This window comes from Colossoma macropomum, unplaced genomic scaffold, assembly GCF_904425465.1.
Source record: "Colossoma macropomum unplaced genomic scaffold, Colossoma_macropomum, whole genome shotgun sequence".
Classification (NCBI taxonomy): Eukaryota; Metazoa; Chordata; class Actinopteri; order Characiformes; family Serrasalmidae; genus Colossoma; species Colossoma macropomum.
Genome location: NW_023494798.1, coordinates 14,800,324 through 14,826,823, shown reverse-complemented (window position 1 = coordinate 14,826,823; position 26,500 = coordinate 14,800,324). Strand labels below are relative to the sequence as shown.

The following is a 26,500-nucleotide window of genomic DNA, read 5'->3' as shown; positions in this document are numbered from 1 at the left end:
TATTTCCTATATCAGTTTGTGATTGCCTGCTATCTGTAGAAGCTATAATTTAAGCATCTTATCCCTTTTTGTTTCATAAGTAAACTGAATTACCCACTGTCTAAATCTGTCATTTAAAGGGCCCATGTTATGGTAAACCAAATTCTCCTTGCTTTTTTTAAATAAAAGACTTGATGTAGTATGTAAACACTGTTAATGTTTCGAACCATTCACTCTCCATTTCATATCTGAAATCTAAGCTGTAAAAACAGACTGTTTTGAATTTATGGCATTTTTGATGTCACAAAAACCAATGCACCTATCCAGTATCGACCTGTTCAAACTACAGCAGGTCAGCTCCGTCCTGAAGTGATGAGCCTGGACTGGCCCAATACAGGACAGCCAGTCAGAATAGAGGTCATTTACATATGGCAGTCTTAAAGGCACAGTAAAAAAAAACAGTCTTTTTAATTCTTAGTGATGAAGAGAGGTTGGGAAATGTTCATGTAAAAAGAAATTATGACTGTTGTTGATCCACACACACACACACACACACACACACACATATATATATATATATATATATATATATATATATATATATATATATACTATGATTAAAGATATAGTTGATAAGTTCACATAATATGATATTTTGTTATTTCAGTGCTAAGTGTTTTAATTTTAGGTATAACCATGTTTTAAGCTTAGATATAAGCTATAACTGAACATATAAATTTATTATACAAATAAACAACACATTGTGGTTTTATGTATGTCAGTGTGTTGCCTTAACCATTTCCAAATGTCTCCTTGATGAAGCCCAGTATTTATAGTTACCATCTCATAGTTTATTTAGTTGATCCTTCATTAAATTAAATCAGGTGCGCTGTTGATGGAATTTAATGAATCTATGGAATGGCTGAAATGCACTGATATTAATGTTTTTTAAAATACATATTAATATTTTCTTACTTTTTTGCTCTGTTTATGTTTATTTATATTTAAATCTAAATGTTATACAGTGTCTTTACAAGCAAAAATAAACTTCTGAGGTTTTCATGACTGCCTAAGACTTTTGCAGAGCAGTGTATGTGAACCTTATTTCTGCATAGTAAATCATGACATATTTATATAGCCCTAACAAATGAAAGGACAGAACGTTACGCCCTTACCGTTAGGGCCGTGGTTACATGGACCACCTTGCTGTGACAGTAATATTTAGGAAGTTCACTTGAAGTAAACAGTGATTTCAATCACATGGTCTGTAGGGACCTGGCACTAACTTTGATGAGGAAATAAACACAGCACACTCAGACTGTCCCAAATGACCCGAACTTACCCTAACTGATGATCAGATATTAAAATTGGGTGATGTTCAAGTCACTAAGTCTTAGTGCGGTAGCCGTGCTCTTTCATCATATTGCTGCCTGATGCAACTCGGTACAGTTTATCTCAGTCGATATTTCCAACCAGAGAAATTTCCATCCTGTTTGCTGCACCGAGTCTGCACATGCGCTGTGCGCTGCTGTCCGCACAGGCTCCACGTCGGAGTGCGAGAGGCATTCAACCAATCAGCCGCGGCCACACTGTGTTTTGGAAACAACACGCCCCGAATATTTTAGCACCGTCGGCTGCGCTTCAGTCCGACCGAGAAACCGGAGCTGCTGTTTCCTCTTTTGTCAGCAGGCGAGGTGCTGTCGATCTCACACAAAGCTGCTCTTTAACTCCGGCTGGGGAGTTTATTAATACGCGTATTCTGCGAACACCGTACATTTTTACATTAGTTAACGTAATTGTCTGTTAAGAGACAGAGACAGAGAAAATGGAAGACTCTAATGTCTCAGAAGAAAAGGGGCCGATTTCCCTTGTAATAAAAACGCCCAGTCAAGTTCATGGCGATCAGTTGATCGAGGGTGTAAACATCGACTGGACGGTGAAGGATCTGAAAACGTATCTGGCAGATGTCTATCCGTCCAAACCGGTAAGTTGTGTGTTTTGGGTACTAACGCTAGCTTGTTTACAACCGGTCGGTCGAAGCTAGCCTCAGTAACGTTAGACGCTGGTTAGCTGGCTAACGTCGATTCGGTTATATAAGCTAGTCGGAGAGCGGCCGCGAACGGGTTTGATGTGGCTGCTGATGACGTTGGCTGTTAGCATTAGCTAGTGGGATAAATTGTGATTTAGGTTTAGTTGTTTTTTTCGTCGCCGGCTTTGAGCCTTGCAGGCCTGACTTGTAGTTGTACACATCCGGGTATCTGCGATAGGCAGCTGAAGGTCGGAGTTTTGTTTTGGCTTCCTCGCATTCCTTCGTGCTCCGTACAGACTGCTTTCATTTTTCCTGCCATGGTCAGCTGACTGACTGTCAGCGGAGTCGGTTAGCTACCACAGCTAGCCACCTAGCTAGCTAACCTGTTTTGTTAGCTAGCGTGTCTGCTAGCACCACCTGTCTCCATGTGTTTCTAGTTGGAAACTTGCTTACATCACATTCCGTGAATGTCTCTTAGCCCATCAAGTTACACACCTAAAACAGATTGTTCTTCAAGGATTCTTTAGTGAAAGCAGTTGGTTCTATTTAGAACCATTAGTTCTATATAGAACCATGTCATGCTTAAATGGTTCTTCAGATTGATGGAGAATGTGTTGTATATGGTTCTTTGAAAGTGGTTCTGTATATCACCACAAAGTGCTTCTGTTGTTACAAACTTGACATTTATGACAACAGCAGAACCCTTTTTGCTGCTTTATAGAACCATTTTCAAAAAGCTTCTATATAGAACCATTTGCAACACATTCTCCATCAGAACCATTTCGCCATACAAAGAACCATTTAAGCATGAAATGGTTCTATTTGAAACCGTTGCCTATAGTAAAAAAAACCCTTGAAGAAACATCTTTTTTAAGTGCGTAGCTAAGGAGTTGTCTTACTTTCAGAGAATAACTTACTTTAAAAACTACCAAGAAGTTTGGTGGAGTGAAGAGGTGTTTTTGGAGGGATTTTTTAACATTTTATTTCGATATCTGTTTCAATGAGGGACTGAAACCTTTCCACTTGCTTCCCAACAGGCTGAGAAAGACCAGAGACTTATCTATTCAGGCAAACTGCTTCCAGACCACCTGCATATCAGAGATGTTTTCAGGAAGGTAAGAGGTCGAAGTGTAAATAATTGTTTGTGTGGTTGAGAACTGTATAAAAAATGTGTTATACCTCATTGTGAGAATTTTCAATCCCTATTACGTCCAACATAGTTACAAATGGATATACAGTGTATATACAGGGTATATATGTACAGTTTCTATTTTGGAATAAAATTCTTTAAATGTTGTCACACATTGAATTTATATTTAGTCATTTGTGAGCGGGCTGATGGTTAATGTTAACGCTGCTGTTCTCTGGTGTAACCCATCAGCATCAAGGGCCCAAAGAAGTCTCTCCAAATTACTGTTGCATGTCTTCTATATTCAGAGGCCCAGGATGCTTCCAGTGTTGTTCCAGCTGCTACACAGAGGCGTTAAATAACCCCCTTGTGCCCCCTTAAGCAAAAAGCATGTGTGAAAAATGTTTGTCCTCTCACTTGGAAAACTTGTGTTCTCAGAGAGTAACTATTGTCTAATAAAGTCAGTTACTAAACAAATTTATTTTGTAATTCTTTATGATTAACATTTTTTATTGATTTTTCTCTTAGATTAATACAAAACCACACATATCAGTATTTGCAACATAACCCCCTTTATCCTCCCGCTTCCCACCCCAGCTGTGTCGGTGCTACATTCATGACCCGGTTTAATCCAGTGCTGTACAAGGCTCAGTATCATTAAAAGAAAGGAAAATAAATAAATAAATAATAATACTAATAATAAAAAATAAAATAAATATACAAATAAGTGAGCAAACAAACACACAAGCCATAGAAATAGATAAATCAATCAATAAATAAGCAAAACGACAAAATAAATAAAAGTTGCAATAACAACAAAGCGGATCACCGCATGTTACTCCTCTTTAAGAGCTCTCTATAAATCTTAAATATTTGTCCCATTTACATCTGTACACTTCTAAACGCCCAAACAATTTAAATGATAGTTTTTCATATGCAGCTACTTTGCCGATCTCAGCAACCCATTCTTGAGATGATGGAGGGCCCGCATCCCTCCACCTCCGAAGGATAACCTGCCTACCAGTCATTAAACTGGTTTGAATCCATGCCTTTAAATGCTTGTCCCTGGTTTCTAGCCCCGAAGGATCTCCTAAGAGTAATGGCCCTCTTTAAATGCTTAAAATAGACATCTTAAAAGGAAATTCCACTCATTTTTATTCAAACTGGTTTGGTGTGCTGTGTTTGGTTCTGCTTTAATCCTGGCCATCCCATATCTTTGTTTCCTTAAAATGTGAATTTTAATATTAGCACTACCTGCTTTACTTACAGAAAAATGTAGTTTGGAATGTTTGTACATAATCTCTGTTCACCAGTGACATCTGTATTTTGCCTCTTTGAATACTGCTTTGCTATTCTGTTCAATTATAGGGATTTTGTCATTTGAGAGGCTCAGGAATTAGTCTTATAACTTTCTGTTCATATCTTTACAGACGGACACCGTCCCCATTATTCACCTTGTTTGTGCTTTCAAACCCCAGCCTGGTTCTCAGCAGGGAGCCAGACCCAAGGTATGCCTCATTGGACATTTTAAATCAATGGTGACAAGCCTATAAAAATAACCTTGATGAACAGTATAGCTCAGTGTATGCTTTAACTTGACTGGAATGGATAGTAAAAATAGGGAACTGGAGCCTTTAAGTGCACAAAAAAGCAGGCAGTCCTCACAGTTCCAGAAGGTTCTGTCTCATTGACAGCTCCAGTGTGGTTCCTCTCAGCCATGCAGTGTGCAATGCATCAGTAAGAGCTAGAGCCTGTCTGGGGAAGGCAGTGCTAGCTCAGTGGGTGGCAGGGAACGCATTCATACAGCTGCACTCATCATAATCCCCAGGAGAGCACAGCTTTGCATCAGACCAAAACCACTAGTTATTTTGAGATTTCAGTTTCTTTCTGAGTTTTTTTTTTCTCTGTGTTTCTGGCACCTTGGAGTTTCTGTATTCAAATTAACTTTGACGATCTTTTGTGGTGCAGGTCAAACCAGCAGAGCAGCAGCCTTCTTTAGATCCGGCTCGGCAGAGCACAGACCCCACCACTCCAGCACCATCTGTGCCTACTGTGCCCTCCACCAGCGGCCTCAGACAGCGGGGTCACCCTGCCCCTGCTGTGCCCAATGCTGAATGGCCTGCCACAGGCGCTGGCACGAGCACATCCGCGTGAGTTCCTGCTGTTCTCTATCTGGCCGTTAAGATCAGGATAATGACAGTCAGTGGTTGGTGCGAGCTCTGGGGGTGAAATATATTAAAATAGAAAGCAAAGAACATTTTAACTTGGTTCTTACCAAATAATTTAAACTCTGATTTGAGTAAGTGTGTTACAGATACTGCTTTGCAGAGTATTTAAATGTATGATTTCTGTGTCTAGGCCAATACCAGCAGCTATGAACCATCCAGCCTTCCCTACCTACTCACTCTACAGTCCACAGCAACTATTGTGGCTGCAACATATGTATGCTCGCCAGTACTACATGCAGTAGTAAGTAACAGCCCAATTATCTTTTGTTATTTCTATTCTTATTTCTTTGTCATGAATGTGTGATTCTCAGTAATAGAGATTGGGGCATGGTGAACAGTAATAGTGGAATTAAATTATTTAGAAAATTGATATGGCATATGATGGACATTTTATTAGAACACATTAAATGTCCAGGTATTTGGCTATATGGGATGTGTTCCATCTTTCTTTAGACTGAACGTTTTGATTTACCTTCCAGTCATGCTGCCATGGCGGCTGCCGCCTCTACTTCTGTAGCCCCAACTACTGCTTCTTCAGTCCCCGTTGCTCCACATCAAGCCGCTGTACCTGCAGCTCTACCCAATCAGGGCCCAATCAACAATCTGCCAGCCAATCAGAATGCCCCAGACCCTGCTTTCATCAACCCAGAAGGGGCCAATCAGAATCTGAGGATGAATGCTCAGGGTGGGCCTGTGATGGAGGATGAGGAAGATGTGGAACGCGACTGGCTTGACTGGGTGTACACCGCCTCCCGTTTTGCTGTGTTCCTGAGCATCGTTTACTTCTATTCCAACCTCAGTCGCTTCATCCTAGTGATGAGCAGCCTGCTTCTCATGTACCTGTAAGTGTGAAAGCATTTAATATTGATTAACCAAACAGTCAGAAACCAAGCTCATTAAATTATATTTTGTGGCTATAATAGGCCTCTAGTGAAGCAAATTCATGCAGTCTTCTCTTTTTGTATTACATTTTTTGTCTTAAATGCCATGTCATTCATAAACACTCAACACCATAACAATGACAGATCACTTGCCAGGAAATAAATGGTGTATCAGGTTTATCAGGCTATAAAGAGGCAGATAAGGACACACACACATGTTGACAGTGTGAAATGCGATCTCCTCCATGCCTTACGTCATTCATAAAAATTTTATATAACTTTGGACTTTGGAAAATTATTGAGGTTGAAGACAAATGGACAAAGCAGACCATTGTCAAATAGCACATCCACAGTCTCTCTTTAGTTATCGTGGTCACCATACTCTGTATATGATTGTCTGTCCAGTGGGTCTTCAAGTAAGTGCAGTGTGAGCGGCAACGCGCTCAGCCTGGGACTCGCTTCTTCACTCTCCATCTGTGCTGAGCAGATTAGGACTGCGTGTCAGCTCAAGGACCCACTGTGACAGCTTCAGATAAACTTTATCTATGTAGACGTGGCACTGTGGATTGCGAGCTTTTCGGTAGCCTTTCCTTTCAGGCAATCATTAGCCGGTTTTGAAAATGCACAAAGAGAAGCTGACCTTCTCCTGCTGTCTGTAAACTTGACCTCGTGGTGTAAACAGTCTCAGTGGTTATTTCCAGTCGCATTGCTGTAAAAGCAAGTTAGTCATGATATATGGTCTAGCTTAAAAAAGTCGAATCAGGCAGCTGCACACGTGGTGGTCTATTTTAGCACCGTTGGTGTCTAATAACAGGCAGTGAGTTCAGTGAGTGCGTATGTGTTTACCATTTTCTAGATAGTGCTCTAATGGTTCTCCTGGTTGCTCTCTTTAGGCACACTGCAGGTTGGTTCCCATTCAGACACAGAGCTCAGGTCAGGGCTCCAAACCAGCCAGCACCAGAGGTCATTCAGAATCAGCAGAACCAGGACCAGGATGGACAACCAGAGCCGGTGAGGGATCCTATATTGGTGAGCCAATAATGTGACCTAGTTAAATACTGGTCTGTATTATTTTGAAGAAAATATTTTGTTTGTTTGCTGTATAGGGCTGCTACTAACGACTATTTTCATAATCGTTTCGTTGGTCCATTACAACTATGATTAATCGCTTAGTTGGAAATCAAATACCTGCAGGTATTTGTGTGGCAGTAATGTTTTATTCAGCAAAATCAAAATAGAATCGTTTTTTTTTCTTTTATCTTCTTTTATTCTAAATTAGGCTTTTATCAAGAGCACAGCAACAGTTTTCTGCATTGCTCCTGAAAACTCAGGAGTCTGAGAGAGGCTGTATTTCTCCTCTAATGTGGAAACAAAAATAAATAGATTCTGTGCGGTTTATTACATAATGTAATGAAATGTGATATTACAGATCACACAGTAACAGTCCAGTCATCAGCCGTGTCACATACTCAGAACCTAAAGCAGCTCGTCACAGGGAATATGGCAATAACCAGCATGCATTGGAATGTTTTCAAATGTATACCTTTTTGTCCACATTCTCAGTGCTGAACTGAGTTTTAAACATCTCTAAACCTAATACCTAAAGCTCTGTGTTGGGAAGCTAAAACCAAGAGAAAACACATCCAAGCTAGTCTGCGTGCATTAGCATACAAGCAACCCTGATAACTGTATAGTTTAGCCGAGCAGTTTAAACCAGCAGTTTGAAAATGCAGCTTATTTCTTCAGCCAGTGCTGCTTATTCTCTCTGCTAAAGTAAAACAGAATGAGCTGAAAAAGCAGACAGTGATACATTATTTTTTTTTCAGTTTTGACGGCTGATTAATAAGAGAGTATTTCGCCATGCAGAGTTTCTGCTGTGAATGTATTGTTTATTCTCTCTCATACTCACCCCTGATGGACACACTGCCTGCTTAGCTTGGTTTTACATGTCACACAGGAAACCGTCTTTTTTTTAGACAATGTTAAAATGATATATATATTTTTTTTTATGCGGGATCTAGTACTATCAGTATTTCCCTCTTTCAGTCACATGATGTAACAGAAACACAAACGTCATTAAGACAAGGAATCGATAACTTGATTTGTTGCCAACAATTTATTATCAATGTGATGTCGATTAGTTGATGCAGCCTTATTGCTGGGTTACGTGAATGCTTTGATTCATCCAAATGACCAAAAAACCCATCTGAAAGGCATTACACTTGGTCAGTATGGTCACAGCACGCATTAAATAATTTGTTTGATTATTTACATATTGGGCGGCACGGTGGCGCAGTGGGTAGTGCTGTCGCCTCACAGCGAGAATGGCCTGGGTTCGATTCCCGGCCAGGTGACCAGGGTCATTTCTGTGTGGATGTTCTCCCCGTGTCTGCGTGGGTTTCCTCCGGGTACTCTGATTTCCTCCCACAGTCCAAAGACATGCAGTCAGGCCAATTGGACTTGCTAAATTACCCCTAGGTGTGAGTGTGTGTGTGTGAATGTCTATGTCTGCCTGCCCTGCAATGGACTGGTGACCCGTCCAGGTGACCCGCCCAAAGACAGCTGGGAAAGGCTCCAGCAACCCACCGTGACCCAGAAGGATAAGCAGTTTAGATGGTGTGTGTGTGTGTGTGTGTGTGTGTGTGTTTACATATTAAAAGTTTTGGGGCACGTCTCGTGAAGCAGTTTCAACAGTGACTGGATGTTTCAGCTTCATGATGGACAGCCATTATATTCTATTGATGGACAATAGAATCTGAGGAGGTGTCTAGTGGTTCAGTTTTGAAAAAAAAATCTGCATAAATATGTAGAAAGCAAAGATTCATAACAATACTGCCACCATGGTAGTGCTTATTTTAGTAATAATCGCTTTATATTTTTAATATCTATGTAATATGACTAACTTCCTCTGCTAAAAATCAATGTTCTTCATGCGATTGATGCCAAAAGCCAGTATTGATGTTAAATAATTAACAAAGAATATGTCATGCAATAGTTTGGACAAAAATGGAGAATTCTAAACTACTCTTGAGGAGATATAGGAGCTATATCGATGTGCTTGCACACATCACACGTTTATACATCTCTTTTCTGTATTCCTGAAGGTGGCAGCCCCTGCTGAAGCAGCTGAAGTCGGAGAGGCAGAGGAAGAGGCTGATGTTCAACCCTCTGTGACTGCAGTCCCTGTGTCTCCAGTTAGGCCTCCCATTCTCTGGACAGCCTGGGTCTTCTTTAAAGCTTTCTTTGCCTCTCTAATCCCTGAGGTTCCTCAGGGTATGGTCAACTGAGTGCTGTAAAGCCTAAAGTCTACATGTAGATGGACGGATATGGCAACCATTACACCCACACTGAGGAAGCACCAACCCTGCCTCCTCTTGATGGACATTCTCAGTCTGCTTAGAGTACCGTTGTGTTTTTGATGGAACTTTGTAAACATAATATGCGATTCCTGGTGTAGTCTTTTACTGTTAAATGAAGCTCCAGAATCGCTCATTCAGCACTTTCGAGCAGTTTGGCACTGTGACCAAAAACCTCATTTCTTCCTTTGGCCAAACGGTTGTGTATATAATGTAAATGAGTGCTGGATACAGATGTAAATATTTCTGTACAGTTTTGCACAGCACTTTATAATATCTCCATGCTAGCATTGGTCTCTCAGTCTGACTGTTATGCAGGGCTCCTGTCATCAGTACTTCATTTTCCCAGAGTGCTATAAGATGAGTGATCCAGGGATTAAACCCAGGAGCAGACCACGGCTTATCTCATCATGACTCAAGCATGATTGACAATGAAGCCCATTCATCAACTCTTTGTATACAAATGCCTTTTGTGACTGAGAGCGCCCATGGCTGGCACTTTCACAGTATAAGTTTTCTTTTTTTTTTTCCTCCCAGAATTAATTACTTGCAATTTCATTTTCCACACCTTACCTTAGAGCTGAAAGAGATGTACACAAATAAGTGGAGAAGATGAATCATACAGATAAAATATGAAGAGCACAGTAAGTGAATCATACAAATAAAATATTAAGAGCAAAGTAAGCGGTTCGTTGAGCAGAGAGGAGCGGATGATGTGACCTCTGGGTCAAACAAAGTAGGACAAACCTCGATTTGAATCCTCCAGCTTATTTACCCAAAGCTACTGCACACTGGCATGTTAAAGAAGTGAGTAGGAACCCTGAAAGCAAACAAGGCTCGGTACTTTGATGAAACAAATCATAAATGAAGGTTTTGATCTGGTATTTATCAGTATGTTTTTTTCCGTCTCATTTCATTTTCCTTTCAAAAGGAATCAGCTTGGCTAATGCTATTAAGATATGCTATTTAACTTTGTACAAGGAAGTGAAGTAATAAACTCCTTTCAAAAAAAGTTGTGGCTCCTTTATGATAAGGTTTACAAGTTGCTGAACAAGATGCTGCACCAAGAATTGTTTTTGTGTCATGGTAACACAATGGGAATGCTTTGTGTTCGTTCAATGTTTTATTTCTTTTTTGATTTTGCATTTGTTCTTGAACTTCAGCCAGAAGTGGACTGGCCTGCCGACAGCTGATAAACCATCAGAATGCAAACTTGCCTGGAATGACTGTCATGGAGCAACAGCTGGTTCTTTTAGAAAGGCATTTCCTGGTCATGCACATTCAATATGTACAAGGAGATCTTTTTGTGGGGCTATGTAGCCATAGTTCAAAGTCATTTACTGCCATTCTCCAGAGCTTTGGGGTAACTATTTGACATACTAACCCTATTCCCCTTTGTCATGTCATCAGCAGTCATATGTGTTGTCTTGCCTTGGCCTGGTGCGCTCTGTCTTGGTTGGTGTGGGTCATATATTTATGTTATAGAGGCCTCTTTATTTTTTCTGTCTCTCAGTAACCCCTGCTTGTCAACTGTTAGTGGACTCTGTCCGAAACGTCAGTTGCCTCCTGTCCTCCAGCTTGTTTTGGAGCCACCAGAGGAACACTGTGTCAAATCCAGCCCCTGATGGCCCCATCCGCCCCATTCCCTTTGAGGGTATGCCTTTATCCCTCCTCCTCCTTTCAGGTCTCTTAAAACAGAGGTATTTCAGAGAGAGGGAGAAAGAAAGCTAGTATCAGTTACAGCACAAGGCCAGAGCAGAGTCTTTGTTCAAAGACACTGAGGTGATGGACAAGAACATGGCAGCATTTGGTCTAGGACTGCTTCTCTTCGGTTTGGCTGGAGTGGGGCACTCGTGCCTGGATCCTGCTTCGGCCTACAGGTTCACTGGAGTTGTGTGCAGGCTCACCTACCCGGCTGCTGCAGTCTGTGAGTAACATTGTTAATATATTTTGGATTCAGATCTCCCTTGATATCCACTCACCTGTAAATGTGGCTCTGAAATAATGGAGTACTGTGGTGTGGACATTAGCAGGCTTCTGTGTTCAAGGGCTTATACTACACTGTAACGTATCTGATAATTCAACACTGAAATCTCAACTTTTTAGTCAAGGCGTGAGTTTAATCCATAACTGGAAAATAAGAACATAACGACTTCAAAACAGTATTAAAAGGTCAGTTTAAAACTGTAACGCCGCTTAGACACTTCCAGTGATCTCTCATTTATCGTCTTTCGTGGAAACCGCTCATTGATCAAAGCGCGATATCTGGGTTCATCCGATGAGAGTCACGTTAGGTTGAAGGGGCGGGGCTTATGTTATGCGCACGCCCACATTTAAATGACTAGGCATTTTTCCCCCCAGAATGTGCTTATGAATTATATAATCTGCAATTTTCGTTTGTATTTTTCTGAGCCAAATCTTTCTGTGTAGTACATAATTAGAGCTCTGACAAACCTTTTTAACACATCAAATATCGAACAATCGGATCGAATCTTCACCTCATTATCAAAGGTTTTTTTAAAGAACCCCTAGTTTTTCAAGGGTTCTTTAATAAGGGCAATGGTTCTATTTAGAACCATGAGTTCTATACAGAACTATTTCATGCTTAAATGGTTCTTTAGATTGATGGAGAACGTGTTGGTTCTACATAGCAGCAAAAAGCATTGTGCTACTGCTACAATGTCATGCCTGTAACAATAGAAGAACCTTTTTTGGTGCCATGTATAACAATTGTCAGAAATGTCTACAATTTTTTCTCACACTGCAACCAAAAGTTGAAGGCAAAAAAAAAAGTTTAAATGTGAAAAAACATGGTTCTTTTAGAGTTCTATAGTAAAAGCAATGGTTCTATTCAGAAACTTGTGTTCTATATACAACTATTTCATGCTTAAATCCTTCTTTAGATTGATAGAGAATGTGTTGTAAATGGTTCTATATAGAATCTTTTTGACAATAGTTATGTATGGCACCAAAAAAGGTTCTTCTATTGTTACAGGCTTGACACTGTAGCAGTAACACAATGGTGCTATATAGAACCAACACATTCTCCATCAATCTAAGAACTAGAGAGGAGGGGAAAGAAATCTGAGAACTTGGGCTGTAGTTCTGGGGAGCTTCTACTTGAAGCTAGAGGGCTGGACCCCCTGTGATGATCAGATGGAAGAGATGGGGTGGGGGTGTAGTGTCGAATATTTATATTAGCACTAAAATGTGACCCTTCTAATCTCCAAGTTGAATTCTTCCGACAGTCATGTTCAGGTCACATTATTGTCCGGGCTGCCTTCCGTCACCCTTTTATGACCTCTGTGTTCTTTGGTTGGTGCTCCAATTGTACTGTTTCTCCAGTTACTAAGATTATTGCCAATTAATAACAAAGTTGAACTCTACAGTGAACGAGAAGACTACAGAAGTGATCAAGGCTGCTTTCCAACATGCCAAATACCCCAATATTGAGGGTGAGAAGTCCATGTCATTCATTGGCAAACTGAAATATGGATTGCACAAGTAAGTGAACCAACATTGCCAGTAAAACCGTGCCTATGTACACATTATGTTTGTTGTACATACTTCTATCTTGCATCATCACAGAAGTCAGTACTTTTCACATACTTGGGTGGAAACCAATTGAAACTTTTTTCTGTCTTAAATAAAATACTAGTCTTTCATTTCTGCTGTACACTGTAGTAAATTAAATTGAAAAAGTCTTTTATTGCTGCTGTGCATAATTTATATATTGTATTGTGTGTTGTATTAGAAGCCCATTTTTTTTCATAATGGTCACCTCAATTCTAGTTTGGAGATCCACAACTTGTCAATTGGGAGGAGTGACTTTGAGCTGCGGGAGAACATAGGCATAGGAATTGACATCTCCAATGTTTCTGCTGTTTTCAAGGGAACCATCAAATACTTATATGGCGGTGCTCTGTAAGTAACCCAGCGCTTTATCACATGGAAGAGAAGATCGAAAAAAAAAATGTCTCAGCAATACTAAATAGCCCAGTTTCACAAACATAGATCAATTTACAGCACAGTCCACACGTATTTTTTTTTGGGCTGTTTTCCAAAAAATGCACTGAATAAATATGAGTGATGGTGATGATCTGCAAGCCAACCAGTTCAAATGGTAGGCATACATGCCCATGCCACCATGCTACAGGTGTATGAGGTGGTATGCTTTGGGTCCTTCCACATTTTCCTCATTCCATCACTCTGACACAGATTAATCATCATCTCACTGTCTGTAAGACTTAATCTCCAAACACTATCAGCTTTTAATGTACTTTCTTGCAAACTGTAATCTAGCCTTGCAGTTTCAGCATTCATTACTCCCACATCCTGGACTGTGTTCTTCATCTGTTACATAGTTTTTTGTTCATGATAGAAAGTGTTCTGCAGTTATCTACTCTGGTATGCCATGTTGCTCACCAATGCATTCCTGCCACATACCGAACAGTTTCTGTTTCTGTGTGATTTCCACAGGCTGTGATTTCTACAAGGTTCATCCAGGATACAGTGGGGTCCAAAAGTGTGAGACCACTAGTGAAAATTCTTTTATTAACATAACAATTTGAATGGGTGTAGTATGTAGTATCTTTGAAATTTTCAGAATTTCTTAATATTTGATAAGTCCCCGTTGAGTAGATTCAATACTGAGAATCGTCTGAACACAAGCTTCACTGTAAGAGATAAGACAAAAATCTGACCTTTTTGTACAAAGGCCTCAACATGGTCAGTGTCTTAAATTTGCTTAAATTTGAATAGTGACCTAGTAATAGTGCAGAAATATTTCTTCTTCATTTACTTACCAGAACTTTTCTTTGATTGAAATGTTTCAAAATTCTAAAATGTCCTGTTGTTTATTTTCAGGTTTAAATGAAATAAAATCCCAAATTTTCAATGTGGTCTCAGACATTTGGACCCCACTATAGATGTAAATATCCTTTAGTGGGTATTTGCTGGATTACAAAGGCAAAACAATATAAAATTGTATCAGTGTTCAGGTTGCTTGCATGCTGCACTGTATGTTGCAACTTTCTTTCTAATTACCTTTCACTTTTCACATAAATATTATTAAGTTTCCTCCACACTTGAAAAGATGGTTCTTCAAGGGTTCTTTAGTAAAAAAAGAACGCTTTGCATGATTAAAGGGTTCTGTGCATCATGAAACGTTCTTCATATTGATGGAGAATGTGCCATGTATGGTTCTATATAGAATCCTTTCAAAAATGATTTTGTATAGCACCAAAATTGGGTTCTTCTATTGCATCAAGCTTGACATCGTAATTATAGCAGAACCCTTTTTGGTGCTATATAGAGCCCTTTTCAAAAAAGTTCTATGTACAGGCATGTATGGCACATTCTCCATTAATCTGAAGAACACTTTCATGATGCAAAGAAACTTTTAATCATGCAAAGAGTTCTTTGAGTGTTCATGGTTCTATATAGAACCATTATCTTTACTAAAGAACTCTTGAAGAACTATTTTTGAAGAGTGTAGAATAGAATAGATCAGTGTTTTCCTATCCTGAACTATTCTAGCATTGTACATTTTAGTGCTTTGCTCTAACACACCTGATGAAGGATGTGAGTTAGCTGATTAGCTAGTTAGTTAGTGTTACAACAGGAGACGCATGAAACTGTGGACAGAATTAGGAACTAGGATTAGGAAATCCTGCTTAAATGTGATGTTTTAATGCCATATTCTCTGTCATACAGCTTCACAGTGGGCCATTCAATTGATTTTGAAATTGAGTCCAAGATTGACCTGGCCATCAATTCCAAGCTATGTAAGTTTTTGTTTTCTTCATAAAGTCATAGTTAACTCTTCATGATTAACTCTTTATAATGTGTACATATACACTAGGTGTGTTTACATGTACTTAATAATCTGATAACTGCAGAAAATACATAACTGGTTCAACATATTTACACATGTGCTTGGGTAATCAAATAATGAAAACTCCACTTCTGCAAGAGTCAGGCAAAAATCACAGCTAGTAAACTCACAGAATAAGACATGAGTGTAATGTAAAACTCAAACGTCATGTCAAGAGTTTAATTTAAAAAACATCAGAAAACATAAATATACATCATCTAGAAAACAAAGAATATTTAAATTCTTCATTTTGTTGAGCATGTACTTGATTGTAGCATCGCTCTAAAAGTGTTTGGTTGCCATCTCATGAGTGCCGTGTTAAACACTCCTTGCTGTTTCCTGGGACAGTGCTCTGTTTTCACACAAAAAAAGAAAAAAACATTAAAAGAAACCACAGTAAGAGTATAAATGTGCTGAAAAAGCCAATTATTGTGCTAAAATCCAGCGCTCTAGATTTCTAGAAATCTTTAAACATGTGGAAGCATATCAGTATGAAAATGAAAATAAAAATGTGATGTGTAAAATGGTAATGTATTTGTATGTTTGCATTAAAGTTTCCCACTCACTGCCATTTGGTGTACTAGTATTGACATTTCATTTACACAAAGATTTAAATGCTTAATGAGTGGCTTTATTCCAGTAACAGTGTATTCCTAGCACTACATGGATTATGGTACAATTATGTTCCCTGACTAAAGGTACTGAAATACACCCTTGAGGGTACCACCCCAGTGACAAGAGGGGTACTGCTCCAGTGACAGTTTTAAGCACCAAGCTAGAAAGAGGGCAAAATTCAAATGTAAAAAGAAAATAGCTGCTCTCCTCTTTGCAATTGCATATTCTTGCCTACTGTGCTCATTCTGTAGCAAAATGCCTTTGAGCCCGATTGCATTTTCATTTTCATGGTCTTCCCAACTTGTCAATCATCCTGTCAGGACAGGGCCTTTATCCAATCTAAGAAATCGGAATGTGCTGTTTACATGACAACTTCTGATCTGATCTGATAATGAGCATATTATAAGTGTGCATGTAAACGCACTCGCTAAGTTTCCAGTTTATCGGATACACACTGCACTAGTGAGTTAGTGTGTGCTGTGCTTGTACGAGTGTAACAGCAGTGTTATTATGATTTTTACTGTAAAACTAATCTTAACTGCTGGCCAACCAAAAATGACCAGCCAGCAGAGGTCCAGAGGTCAGAACATGGTTGCCACCTCAGCTCTAGGAAATTCCTTGGTAGAACTTTATTTGAATAGTCCACTTTAGAGCCTTTGTAGATGCTCAGTCTATCTTTAACTACCTATTAAATCCAATTGAACTTGAAGTTGCATATGAAAGATTCTATTAAATCATCCCTTAACACTAAACCTAGCCCTCAGGGAAAAACCTACTCCTAAACCTAACCCTAACCTTAATGTTGTTGATAATCAATCATTGAATATCTGTATATCACCAAGAAGTTTGTTAATAATAAATATAAGTATCTGTAGACCTATATGGGACCATCCAAATAAAGTGTGACCAGTTTTTTTACTAAATTCGGTGGACAGGTAGCCCTCCTCATGATGCAGTCTACAGTAGACAGATGTCAGTTCAGTTACAGAACTTAATCTGCTGCCTAGTACCTAAATATGTCACCAGCAGTGCACCTTCTCCAAAAAAATGCTCCTATGTTGAGGGTAATCTGAACTAATCAAACCCATTCTTTGTATAAAAATGGTTTGACTGGATTAAACAAAGTACTTTAAACTTCATGAAAAATACTATCATATCATTGCTGTCCAAAACAGCAATTATAATGTTAACACAATAGGAACTTTACAGGAGAAGACAAAACTGTTCTTAAGCTTTAATGTAAGTTAAGAAGAAATAATAATAAAATAAAAAATATAGATGTAGATAAAAATGTTTTAAAAATGTCAATAAGAAAATGCTTGGATTCCTGGACATTTCTTGTCAGAAACTAACCATGGATTAAGGCTTTTGGATAACTATTTGTACACGTCCATAAATACCTTGGCAACCCTGCTGCACCTCATTTCCAGCGCATCACACACTACCTTACCACTACCATGTTGCTGTTACTGCTGTGTTACTGTATTGATGACTTTCCACTGTAATGACTGGGCAAAGAAAAGCAACACAGCAGTCTGTAATGGCAAACCCACAAAGTAGGTGCACCTGATAAACTGGCCAGTGAGTGTAGATACAGAGTACCAATAAACTGGCATCTTCTCCTTCTGCTCTGAGAACAGCAGAGTAGAATGTTGAGAACTGGGTTGTGCTGATGCCTGGGTGTTTGAATGGGCCATGAGATGGTGACAGCATGTTATCTCTTGGTTTTAGACTGTGGAAATGGCAAAGTGGCTGCAGACACCTCAGACTGCTACCTTACCTTCCACAAGCTGAAGCTTCTTCTGCAGGGTGACCGAGAGTGAGTCGACTAGTCCAAACTGTAGGAACAATCCACACATGTTCAAAGGAATGTTTTTATGTGGTTGTGGAGTTCTAGATACAACCACTAAAGTTCCTTTGGTATCCAGTTGATGGCTCTGTAACACCAGTGACAGTATATTGTGCATTTTTTCAAATTGCTGTTCAAATTGTAGCTGGATGCTGGACAAGAGGTACTTATGGGTCCTTGCAGGTGGCTCACCATTTTTGTGAGCCCTTCATATTCATTTGCACATTTTCTGCTTTTATGCTCTTACCAAATCTCTAGTACATTTGAACAAGTAATCCATTTTACCTTTTGATTCTTTGCAGCATAATGTACAACAACAAAGTAACACATGTAAAACATGTCAGAATCTAATGGTGATAATACATTTGCACTTGCACTGTATAATGTCATGGTACCCATAAATAAGAGATTGACCTAAAGTTGTGGTAGAACAATGGTAACACTTTGAACTTCATACTTCTGAGATTAGTGTTTAAAATCCTTTGATGCCAGGTTCAGGTTATTTGTGTAAAAATGGTTTGACTGGAAAAAAGAGGAAGTTTAAACTTAATAAGAAATACTAACATATCATCTTCAACATAGTGTCAAGTGAGGCTGAATCCAAAACATGGCTCATTTAAAAGAACTCTCTAATATGGCTGTTTGCAGGCCTGGCTGGATAAAGAAAGTGTTCACAGATTTCATCACCTTCACAATGAAGCTTGTTGTAAAGGGACAAGTGAGTCTATTGCACAGCTCTGCACTCTGATGTTCTTTTAGACAGACACAATGGTAGAAAATACAATACACAAATTTTGTGTGTCTGGAACTTACACTAGCAACCCATACAACACAGTACTGAAAGTTTTTTATGCCAATTACAGATCTGTAAGGAAATAAACAAGGTGGCAGACATACTAGCAAACTTCATACAGGAAACGGCAGGTAGGATTCAGCAAGGAATTTGCATGCACTTTATCTGCTGTGTGGGTGTGTAGGTGTGTGTGTGTAAAAGAGACACAAAGAAGCTCTGTTTTTTTCTGATTATTTCCTTCTGAATGAGCAGAGGAGTTTCTGAGTGATGGTGACATCCATGTGGATATTGACGTGACCTCTGCCCCAGTCATCACTTCCAATTACATAGAGTCATACCACAAGGTAGCCCATAGTGTCCTGTTTCTCAATACTAGTGTCCTGCTACACTTTTTAAGCGCAAAAGTATGTGGACACACCTCTTAATTATTGAGTTCAGGTCTCTCAGACACATCTATTCCTAACAGGTGTAAAAAATCAAATACACAGCCATGTAATCATCAATAGACAAACATTGACTGAACTATGGGAAGAATTGGATCATCAATTGTGAGCCAGTCCTTCTTGTCCAAAATCAGTACCTGACCTCACAAGTGCTCTTTTGACTCATTGGTTTACAGTTACAGTTTCCAAAAGACACACTCTAAAATTTTGTGGAAAGCCTTCCCAGAAGAGTGAAGGTTGTTATAGCCACAACGGGGGTCCATTTCTATTTTAATTGCCCATGATTTTGGGATGGGATGTCCAATAAGCTCATATAGGTATAATGGTCAGGTGTCCACATACTTTTGTAGTATACAGTCATATGCAAATGTTTGAACCCCTGGTCAGGTAACCCATCCTCTACAGGGAGCAAAGTTAAATATGGCATTTTTCTGCCAATTTTAGTGCACAATTTCTATATCTATAATTTTTTCTGAGTTTAACATATTGGAAAAAATTAAATAGAAAATATAAAAATGTGCCATAACTTTACACAGGCCATATTTTGTGTTCTATTTTTTCCCAGTATTTTCAATTCAAAATAAACAGTAATTGTGCTTTAAAATGCTGTCTGTAGAGGATGTGTTAACATATTTTCACTTAGAATATCAACATGTCAAACATGTCGCTTGACCAGGGGCATCCAAACTTTTGCACATAACTATATCTTTGCTTACTTTAGGTTTTGGCTTCAAAAGGCTTATCTCCCTTTGCTTTCAGATTTGGCACCACACAGATGGCTGCAGGAAGTGGGCTATGTTTTAGCTCACGGTGTTGTTCGCTGACTCATACATTATTTCCATGGTTAACAGGGTCTCGTGACCTATAATGGCTCAACCTCAGTGGTCAGTGCCTCCGTGTTTAACCCAGACCAGCTCTCAGAGGACCGCAGCCTTCACTTCTGGATCTCTGATGACATTCTGAACCCCCTCATGACTGCAGCCTATGACGACAGACGATTTGTCCGTAACATTTCAGGAGAAGACCTCAGAGTATGTCACAAGATATTAAACACAGATGCAGGACCAAGGTGGAATGTTAAAGGGGGTATACAATCAGCACATTGTTGGTTGCTTCCAGAAACCTTACTTTAAGCTTCTAAAACCTGGAGAACAGGTGGTGATATTAAATGTAATGTTTATGGAATCTACCAATAGTGTGGAGATCTTATTTTGCACCTTCTGCCAACCTTATTTGGGCAGAGGTGGGTGCCCTAATTCCATACTCAAGTGAGAGTATTGTAACTTTAGTGAAAGTAGAGGTGAACATATCTTTTGAATAAGCAATGTTAGAAGACGCACAAAAGAAGTACTAATCCCTCAGTCTATTAGCATCGGAACTGAAGTTTCTTCTCTTTTTGGAAACGTTTTGGTCTAAAATAAAATGTCTGGCCATTCACAAAGCAGTACAAATGCTGTCACCAAGGTAATATTATGAAATTAAACAGAAAAAAGGAATTAGTAATCAAATGTGAAGGACAAAAATGCAAATAAATGAATAGTTCTCATAAATATACTTGAGTAAAAGTACCATAATTTAAAAATACTCAGAAAACTTAAAATCTATCCAAATTCTACTTGAGTTCATTTACTTACATGTATAATGGAACTAGTTACCTACTACCCACTTCTGTATGTGGGGCACACATAACCTAATTTTTGCATTGCATATTCACCACAGCTGTGACAGAAAAACTGAACTGACTGTTTTTCATCACAGTTCCTGTTCCAGACAGAGCTATCCACAGCCAGGCCTGAGTTACTCAACAAGGTACCGTGGTTTTCATTCTCTCACCCCTGAATTATAGCAGCTTTAGGCTTCCGGCTTCTGTGGTTGTTGCCATAGAAATATGTAAACCTAACCTTGCTTGGAACACAGCCACAATTGTTCTTTGGAGAATTGTTGCACTGCAAGGGCTGAAGGATTGTGAGAGCCTCAAGCTTTTTTAAAAAAGTGTTTATGCATCTAACTTGTCAGTCTGGTTCAGTTGCTGTTTATCAGTGCATACTATGCATGTTTAATTATTCAGTAGGGCTTCTGTGGTTTTGTATTTGTCTGCATGTTTTAGTGGCTGTCCTCTGAGGAGCCGTTGTTGAAAACATGGAGTGCATTGGTTCCCCGTCTCTGGACGACCACTCAGGGCACGTCAGTTAAAGCAGTGGCTGCGGTGGAGCTCTCATCTGCCAAAGAGGACACGCCTCCTGCACTTTACTTTGAGACGGTCAGTGAACATATTTAAGTTATCAGTTTACTAGGTACACCTACCCTGTATCTACACTCATTTGGTCATGTTATCAGCCACACCTACCATATACAGTACTGTGCAAAAGTCTTAGGTACCTAAGCAAATAGTAGAATAAATGCATATGTTAGTGTAGTTAAACCAACAAGAAAAAGTAGTTAGTTAGAAGTTCAAAGTTTGATTTTATGTACTTATGTTATAACTGAAGTTTGGGGGGAGGAACATGCCTGAAACCTCTCCTTCTACCACACTAACACCCTATAAATTCATATCCTCACCCATGACGAAGGGTTTGCAATCCTCACTGCCACCCCATCTCCCTGTTCCTCAGTCCTACTACAGCTGGTGGTGGTGTTGGGGTGCAGGTCTGGCCTCTCCCCTCATACTACCACCAAGCTGAAGGCATAGTCTGAACTCACAAACAACTTCTTGATGCCCTCAGCCATTTCATGGCCTTATTAAAGTCCATTACAGCATTCCTGATTTAAGAAGTATTGATTAGCCAAACCAAGTACTGGATGAGAATGACAAATACACTTGGCTGCTATAAGAAGCGGTATGGAAATGGCTAGACAAACATAAGGATATGTATAAAATTAATACTTTTTTGTATTAATGTTACAGTGCCTGGCACTGCCCAATGGTACCACATTTTTGGCAATATGTAATTGACCACATCGCCATTCGTCTGGGCTCCATCACGTCAGTGTCACTGCTGTGCTGAGAATGATCCACCACCCAAATAATACCTGCTCTGTGGTGGTCCTGTGGAGGTCCTGACCATTGAAGAACAGGGTGAAATGTTACTAACAAATTATGCAAAACAGATGGATTACAGTCCGTAATTGTAGAGCTACAAAGTGCACCTATATGATGGAGCTGATTAAATGGGCAATGAGCATAGATATAAGGTAGGTGTACCTAATAAAGTGCTCAGTAAGTGTGTATCAGACACATCATACACAGTTTGTGTTAGTCATTCTCTAGCCCTTCGTCAGTGCTCAGTTCCTGACCACAGGACCAGTGTTGGCTGGTGGACTATTCTCAATCCACCAGTGACATTGCTGTGTTTCATAGTCTATCTACTTGGTGACCACTGCTGTGCTGAGGTGCTTTGCTCATATAGTGGCCTCTTTCCTTTGATGGACAGGGTAGAGAGTGGCTGATAAACTGTGCAGGTGGGCTACAGTCAGTAACATCTTGTAAGCCTACAAAGGGCACCTCTATGGTAGGTATAACTAATTGAGCAAAGAGTGTAAACACAGGGCAAGAGTACTTACAAAACTGACACCACAGAGTTCAGTGATGACATCATTGTCTATGATTTTCCTGAAACAAATATCCATTTTATAATCTTCCTGGATCTGGTCCTTTTAGGAAGTGGAAGTCCTTGTGAGGGCTTCCTATGCTGATAAGAATCTCATCCTGAATTGTACAGCAGCGCAGTGAGTATGTCTCTTGGTCTTTACTTTTACTACCAGCTCTTATTTTCTTGCTTCTAATATGTTTTATCCTGTGTGGATTATAGTATATCCATATCAAAGGTTTCCACTTCACCAGACGTTTCTGAGGTAAGGACTGGATTGTGAACTGGAGCTAAATGTATATGTTGTGTATAAATAATTCCATTTATAAATATTTATAAATAATAATTTCTTATTTATGCTTTTACTATGTTAATGCTATGAACTCTCTTCTTGTCATTTAAGATGGAGAAGAGCTTAAATGCTTATCTTCAGGAAGCCGTTGAAAAGATTGGTATCACCAAAGTCATTTCCTGTGAGTCCTGTGTGTGTCCATGTGCCTTTGTTTGTATTTGTGTGTGTGTGTGATCACCCTTTTCACAATCTGACATATCCTCAGACCTAGAGCCAGAATTAACTGCTCTGATGAACGAGCAAGGACTCCATCTCTTTGATATCATCAACCCTGAAGTAATACCTCAAAATGTGAGTATAAAATCTATTCTTTTAATACTTTTTGTCCAGCATAACCCAGTAACATCAGCACTCTGATAAAATAGTGAAAGAAGTAGATATATGAATGCGCTGTCCATACAGTTGTATGTAAAAGTTTGGGCGACCCTGGTCAAATTACATGTTTTGTTGATTTTCTGAGTGAAAATAGGTTCCATAGAGAGCACTTCTGCATATTTTAATATAAAGTTACTGTTTATATGCTGAATTTAACAAACTAGGGAAAAACAAAAACATACAACTTTTGCCTGTGCAAAAGGGCACAATTTATATTTTTTCCAATGAGTTAAACTCAAAAAGTAAAAATAAATAGAAATTGTTTGCAGAAAAATATCATATCTAATTTGTTTCCTGTAATAACAAACCTAGAAAATCAGCAAAACCTGTTCACTTTGTGTATTTTTAAGAATCTACTCACAATGCACACAAAACACACTTGCAATTTTCCCAATTGCATTTACACGGTTGGATGGTCTGTGGTGAACATGAGTCTTGTCTTTTTTTCTCTTTCTTCATGCAGGGCTATGTTTTAATACAAATGGACTTTGGTTTTCCTCACCATCTGCTGGTGGAGTTCCTCATGAAGACTCTGGATTGACATAAACAATATATACATATAATATATGTATAATATCTACACACACACACACACACACACATATATATATATATATAGGTTCTTGACCTCTTCTCAAAACCACCAGCATTCCTGTTAATTTAATAAAGTATTGATTGAAGCAAATCTGGCATTGGATGACAACTACAAATAATTGTAAACAATTGACTGCAAAAAGGAGAGCTTTTTGTTTTTTTTTGTTTTTTTTTATGTATTAATGTTTTTTATTTGTTCTATCATTAGTGTGTTTATTAGCAAAGAAACCAGTGCTGCCCAGATAAATATCTTTTAAAATGTATTTTCCTCAGGTGCCTTTAGTCTTTTTGCTCAATACTGTGTATTTCTCACTTTGGTGTCTTGGTAAAAGCAGTAATGCAGTTGTTACAGAATATAAAAATCCACATATGTGATTAATTTTACTCTGATAAGAGTTAACCATCCATGTGTGCAGTTTAAACCGATGTTAGATTCCTCTTTCCTGCCTAGACTTGTAATACATGTTCTTAAGAACCAAAGAATGTGTCTCACAGTAATTTAGGCATCCAAAAATAAACTTTAAACCATGTAGCTTTTGTTAGTTAAGTGATTATAACATAATAAGTATGTGATATCAGAATTAGAATGAGCCACCAAGAACTATCATCCCATAAGCAAAAGATATATATTTCCATATATTTTTTCAAAATATTGTCACGTGTAATATACTTCCATATATGTTTGACATACAGTATATGTAAATATCAAAATTTGACTCTATTACATGTATTTCATCTACAACTGTGCACATATTTCAATATATTGACATATATAGTGCTTTGCAAAAGTGTTCAATCCTCTTAAAAGTCATTAGAGTCATTTGGATTACAAATGAAACTTTGATATTTTGTGCTGTGTCATATTTTACTTTAAAAATAATTAAAGTGACATTGGTTTCATGTCAGAAAATATTTTGTGACATAAATTACTAACTGAAAAATGTTGTCTGCATAAGTCTTCAACTCCTGTGCTGTAAAAAAATGAAAGATATTGCTCTAACGAGGACACAATTGGCATCTACATGTGAATCATTAAAGAAGTAAATATTTTCTGGATAAAAGACCACCTTAATTCAAGTACCAATGATCAGACTGTTAATCTGAAGGAAAGCTGTGAAAATGAAAAACCAAAGAGCATTCTACAGAAATTGAAAAAAGCCACAGAATAATATTCAAGTGTTTAGATATCACAGTGAGCACTGTTGAATCAATTGTGAGGGCATGTAAGCTGCATCATACCACCCAGGCACTGCCTAAACAAGGCCATCCCTCAAAACTCAGCATCAGAAAAAGAAAGGGGACCTGTGTGGAAACAAACAGACAGGTCAACGATCACATTGAAGGAGCTACATAGTTGAGCGGAAATTGGAGTGAAGGTGCATAAGTCAACGATGACAAGAGTTCTGCATACAACTGGCATGTAGGGGAGGGTGGCTAGAAAGAAGCCTTTACTGAAGTAAAAACACATCAAAGCATGTCTGGAGTTTGCCAGAAAGCATCAGAGTGACCCAGCTGAAATGTGAGATAAGCTTTTGTGAAAGCTTTTTTTTTGAGAAAAAATGTAGCTTTCTGGCCAAAATTCAAAATACTAGGTGTGACACAGACCTAACACTGCCTATTTCTCAATAAACACCTTGCTAACAGTGAGGTATAGGGATGGCATCATCCTGTTGTGGGACTGCTTCTCCTCAGCAGGGACTTGTTAAAATTGAAGGACAGATTAATAGTGCAAATACAGGGAGAAACAAACCTGTGCAAAACAAACCAGCTTCAGTCTGCTAACATACTAAAGCTTGTGAGAAAATTTATCATGCAGCAGGATGATGATCCCAAGCACAAGGCCAAAGCAACACAGGAGTGGCTGAACAACAAAAAGGTGAATGTTTTCCAATGGCCAAGTCAAAGTTCAGGTTCCAGTTCACTATTGAATCTGTGGCATTAATTGAAAATTGCAGTTTACAAGCTTCCATCTAGCCTGAGCAACCTGCACAAAATCTGCCAGGAAGGGTAAAAATCACTCCCAAACAGTGTGCAAAGCTGATAGAAACTTACTCCAACAGACTTTAAGCAGTCATTGCATCAAAAGGTGGTTCAAGTACTAGCCTGAAGGGGTTGAATATTTATGCAAGCAGCAGTTTTAATTTTTTTAAAGATGTGCCAACAACTAATTAATTCTGGCTTTGAAAATTTACTTTAACAGCCTATTGATTTGCAATAAAAATGGCTGGAACAATCTCTTTTATAATCTAGAAGAACCTGATGACTTTTAAGAGGGTTGAAGACTTTTGCAAGGCCCCATATGTACATATATTAGCATATATTTAAATATTCAAAATGGCACAGCTAAGTATATCTATCACATATATTTTAAAACATCACTTACATTACACAGATATTTTTAATAAGAGCAAGTAT

General features: G+C 38.8%; 2 protein-coding genes across 3 annotated transcripts; both read left to right on the top strand.

Moving 5' to 3' along the window:
- Positions 1-1,618: 1,618 nt before the first annotated feature.
- herpud1 (homocysteine-inducible, endoplasmic reticulum stress-inducible, ubiquitin-like domain member 1) lies at positions 1,619-10,615 on the top strand. Of its 2 annotated transcripts, none has more exons than XM_036585611.1 (8): positions 1,619-1,963; positions 3,046-3,123; positions 4,568-4,645; positions 5,106-5,287; positions 5,496-5,606; positions 5,845-6,207; positions 7,140-7,257; positions 9,351-10,615. In XM_036585611.1, exons 1-8 carry the CDS (start codon positions 1,805-1,807, stop codon positions 9,531-9,533), a joined length of 1,272 nt encoding a protein of 423 aa, XP_036441504.1. In that variant the 5' UTR covers positions 1,619-1,804; the 3' UTR covers positions 9,534-10,615. The 2 variants fall into 2 exon arrangements, with proteins under 2 accessions (XP_036441504.1, XP_036441503.1); XM_036585610.1 differs by having other exon boundaries at positions 7,140-7,275.
- Positions 10,616-11,192: 577 nt separating this feature from the next.
- LOC118818365 (cholesteryl ester transfer protein, plasma) lies at positions 11,193-24,929 on the top strand. The gene is made up of 16 exons (XM_036585608.1): positions 11,193-11,529; positions 12,992-13,106; positions 13,395-13,526; positions 15,318-15,388; positions 17,824-17,911; positions 18,590-18,659; positions 18,805-18,865; positions 18,987-19,078; positions 20,029-20,208; positions 20,936-20,986; positions 21,285-21,437; positions 22,836-22,903; positions 22,987-23,029; positions 23,168-23,237; positions 23,322-23,407; positions 23,955-24,929. The coding sequence occupies exons 1-16, from the start codon at positions 11,388-11,390 to the stop codon at positions 24,030-24,032; spliced, it is 1,500 nt and encodes a 499-aa protein (XP_036441501.1). The 5' UTR covers positions 11,193-11,387; the 3' UTR covers positions 24,033-24,929.
- The last annotated feature ends 1,571 nt before the right edge of the window (positions 24,930-26,500 follow it).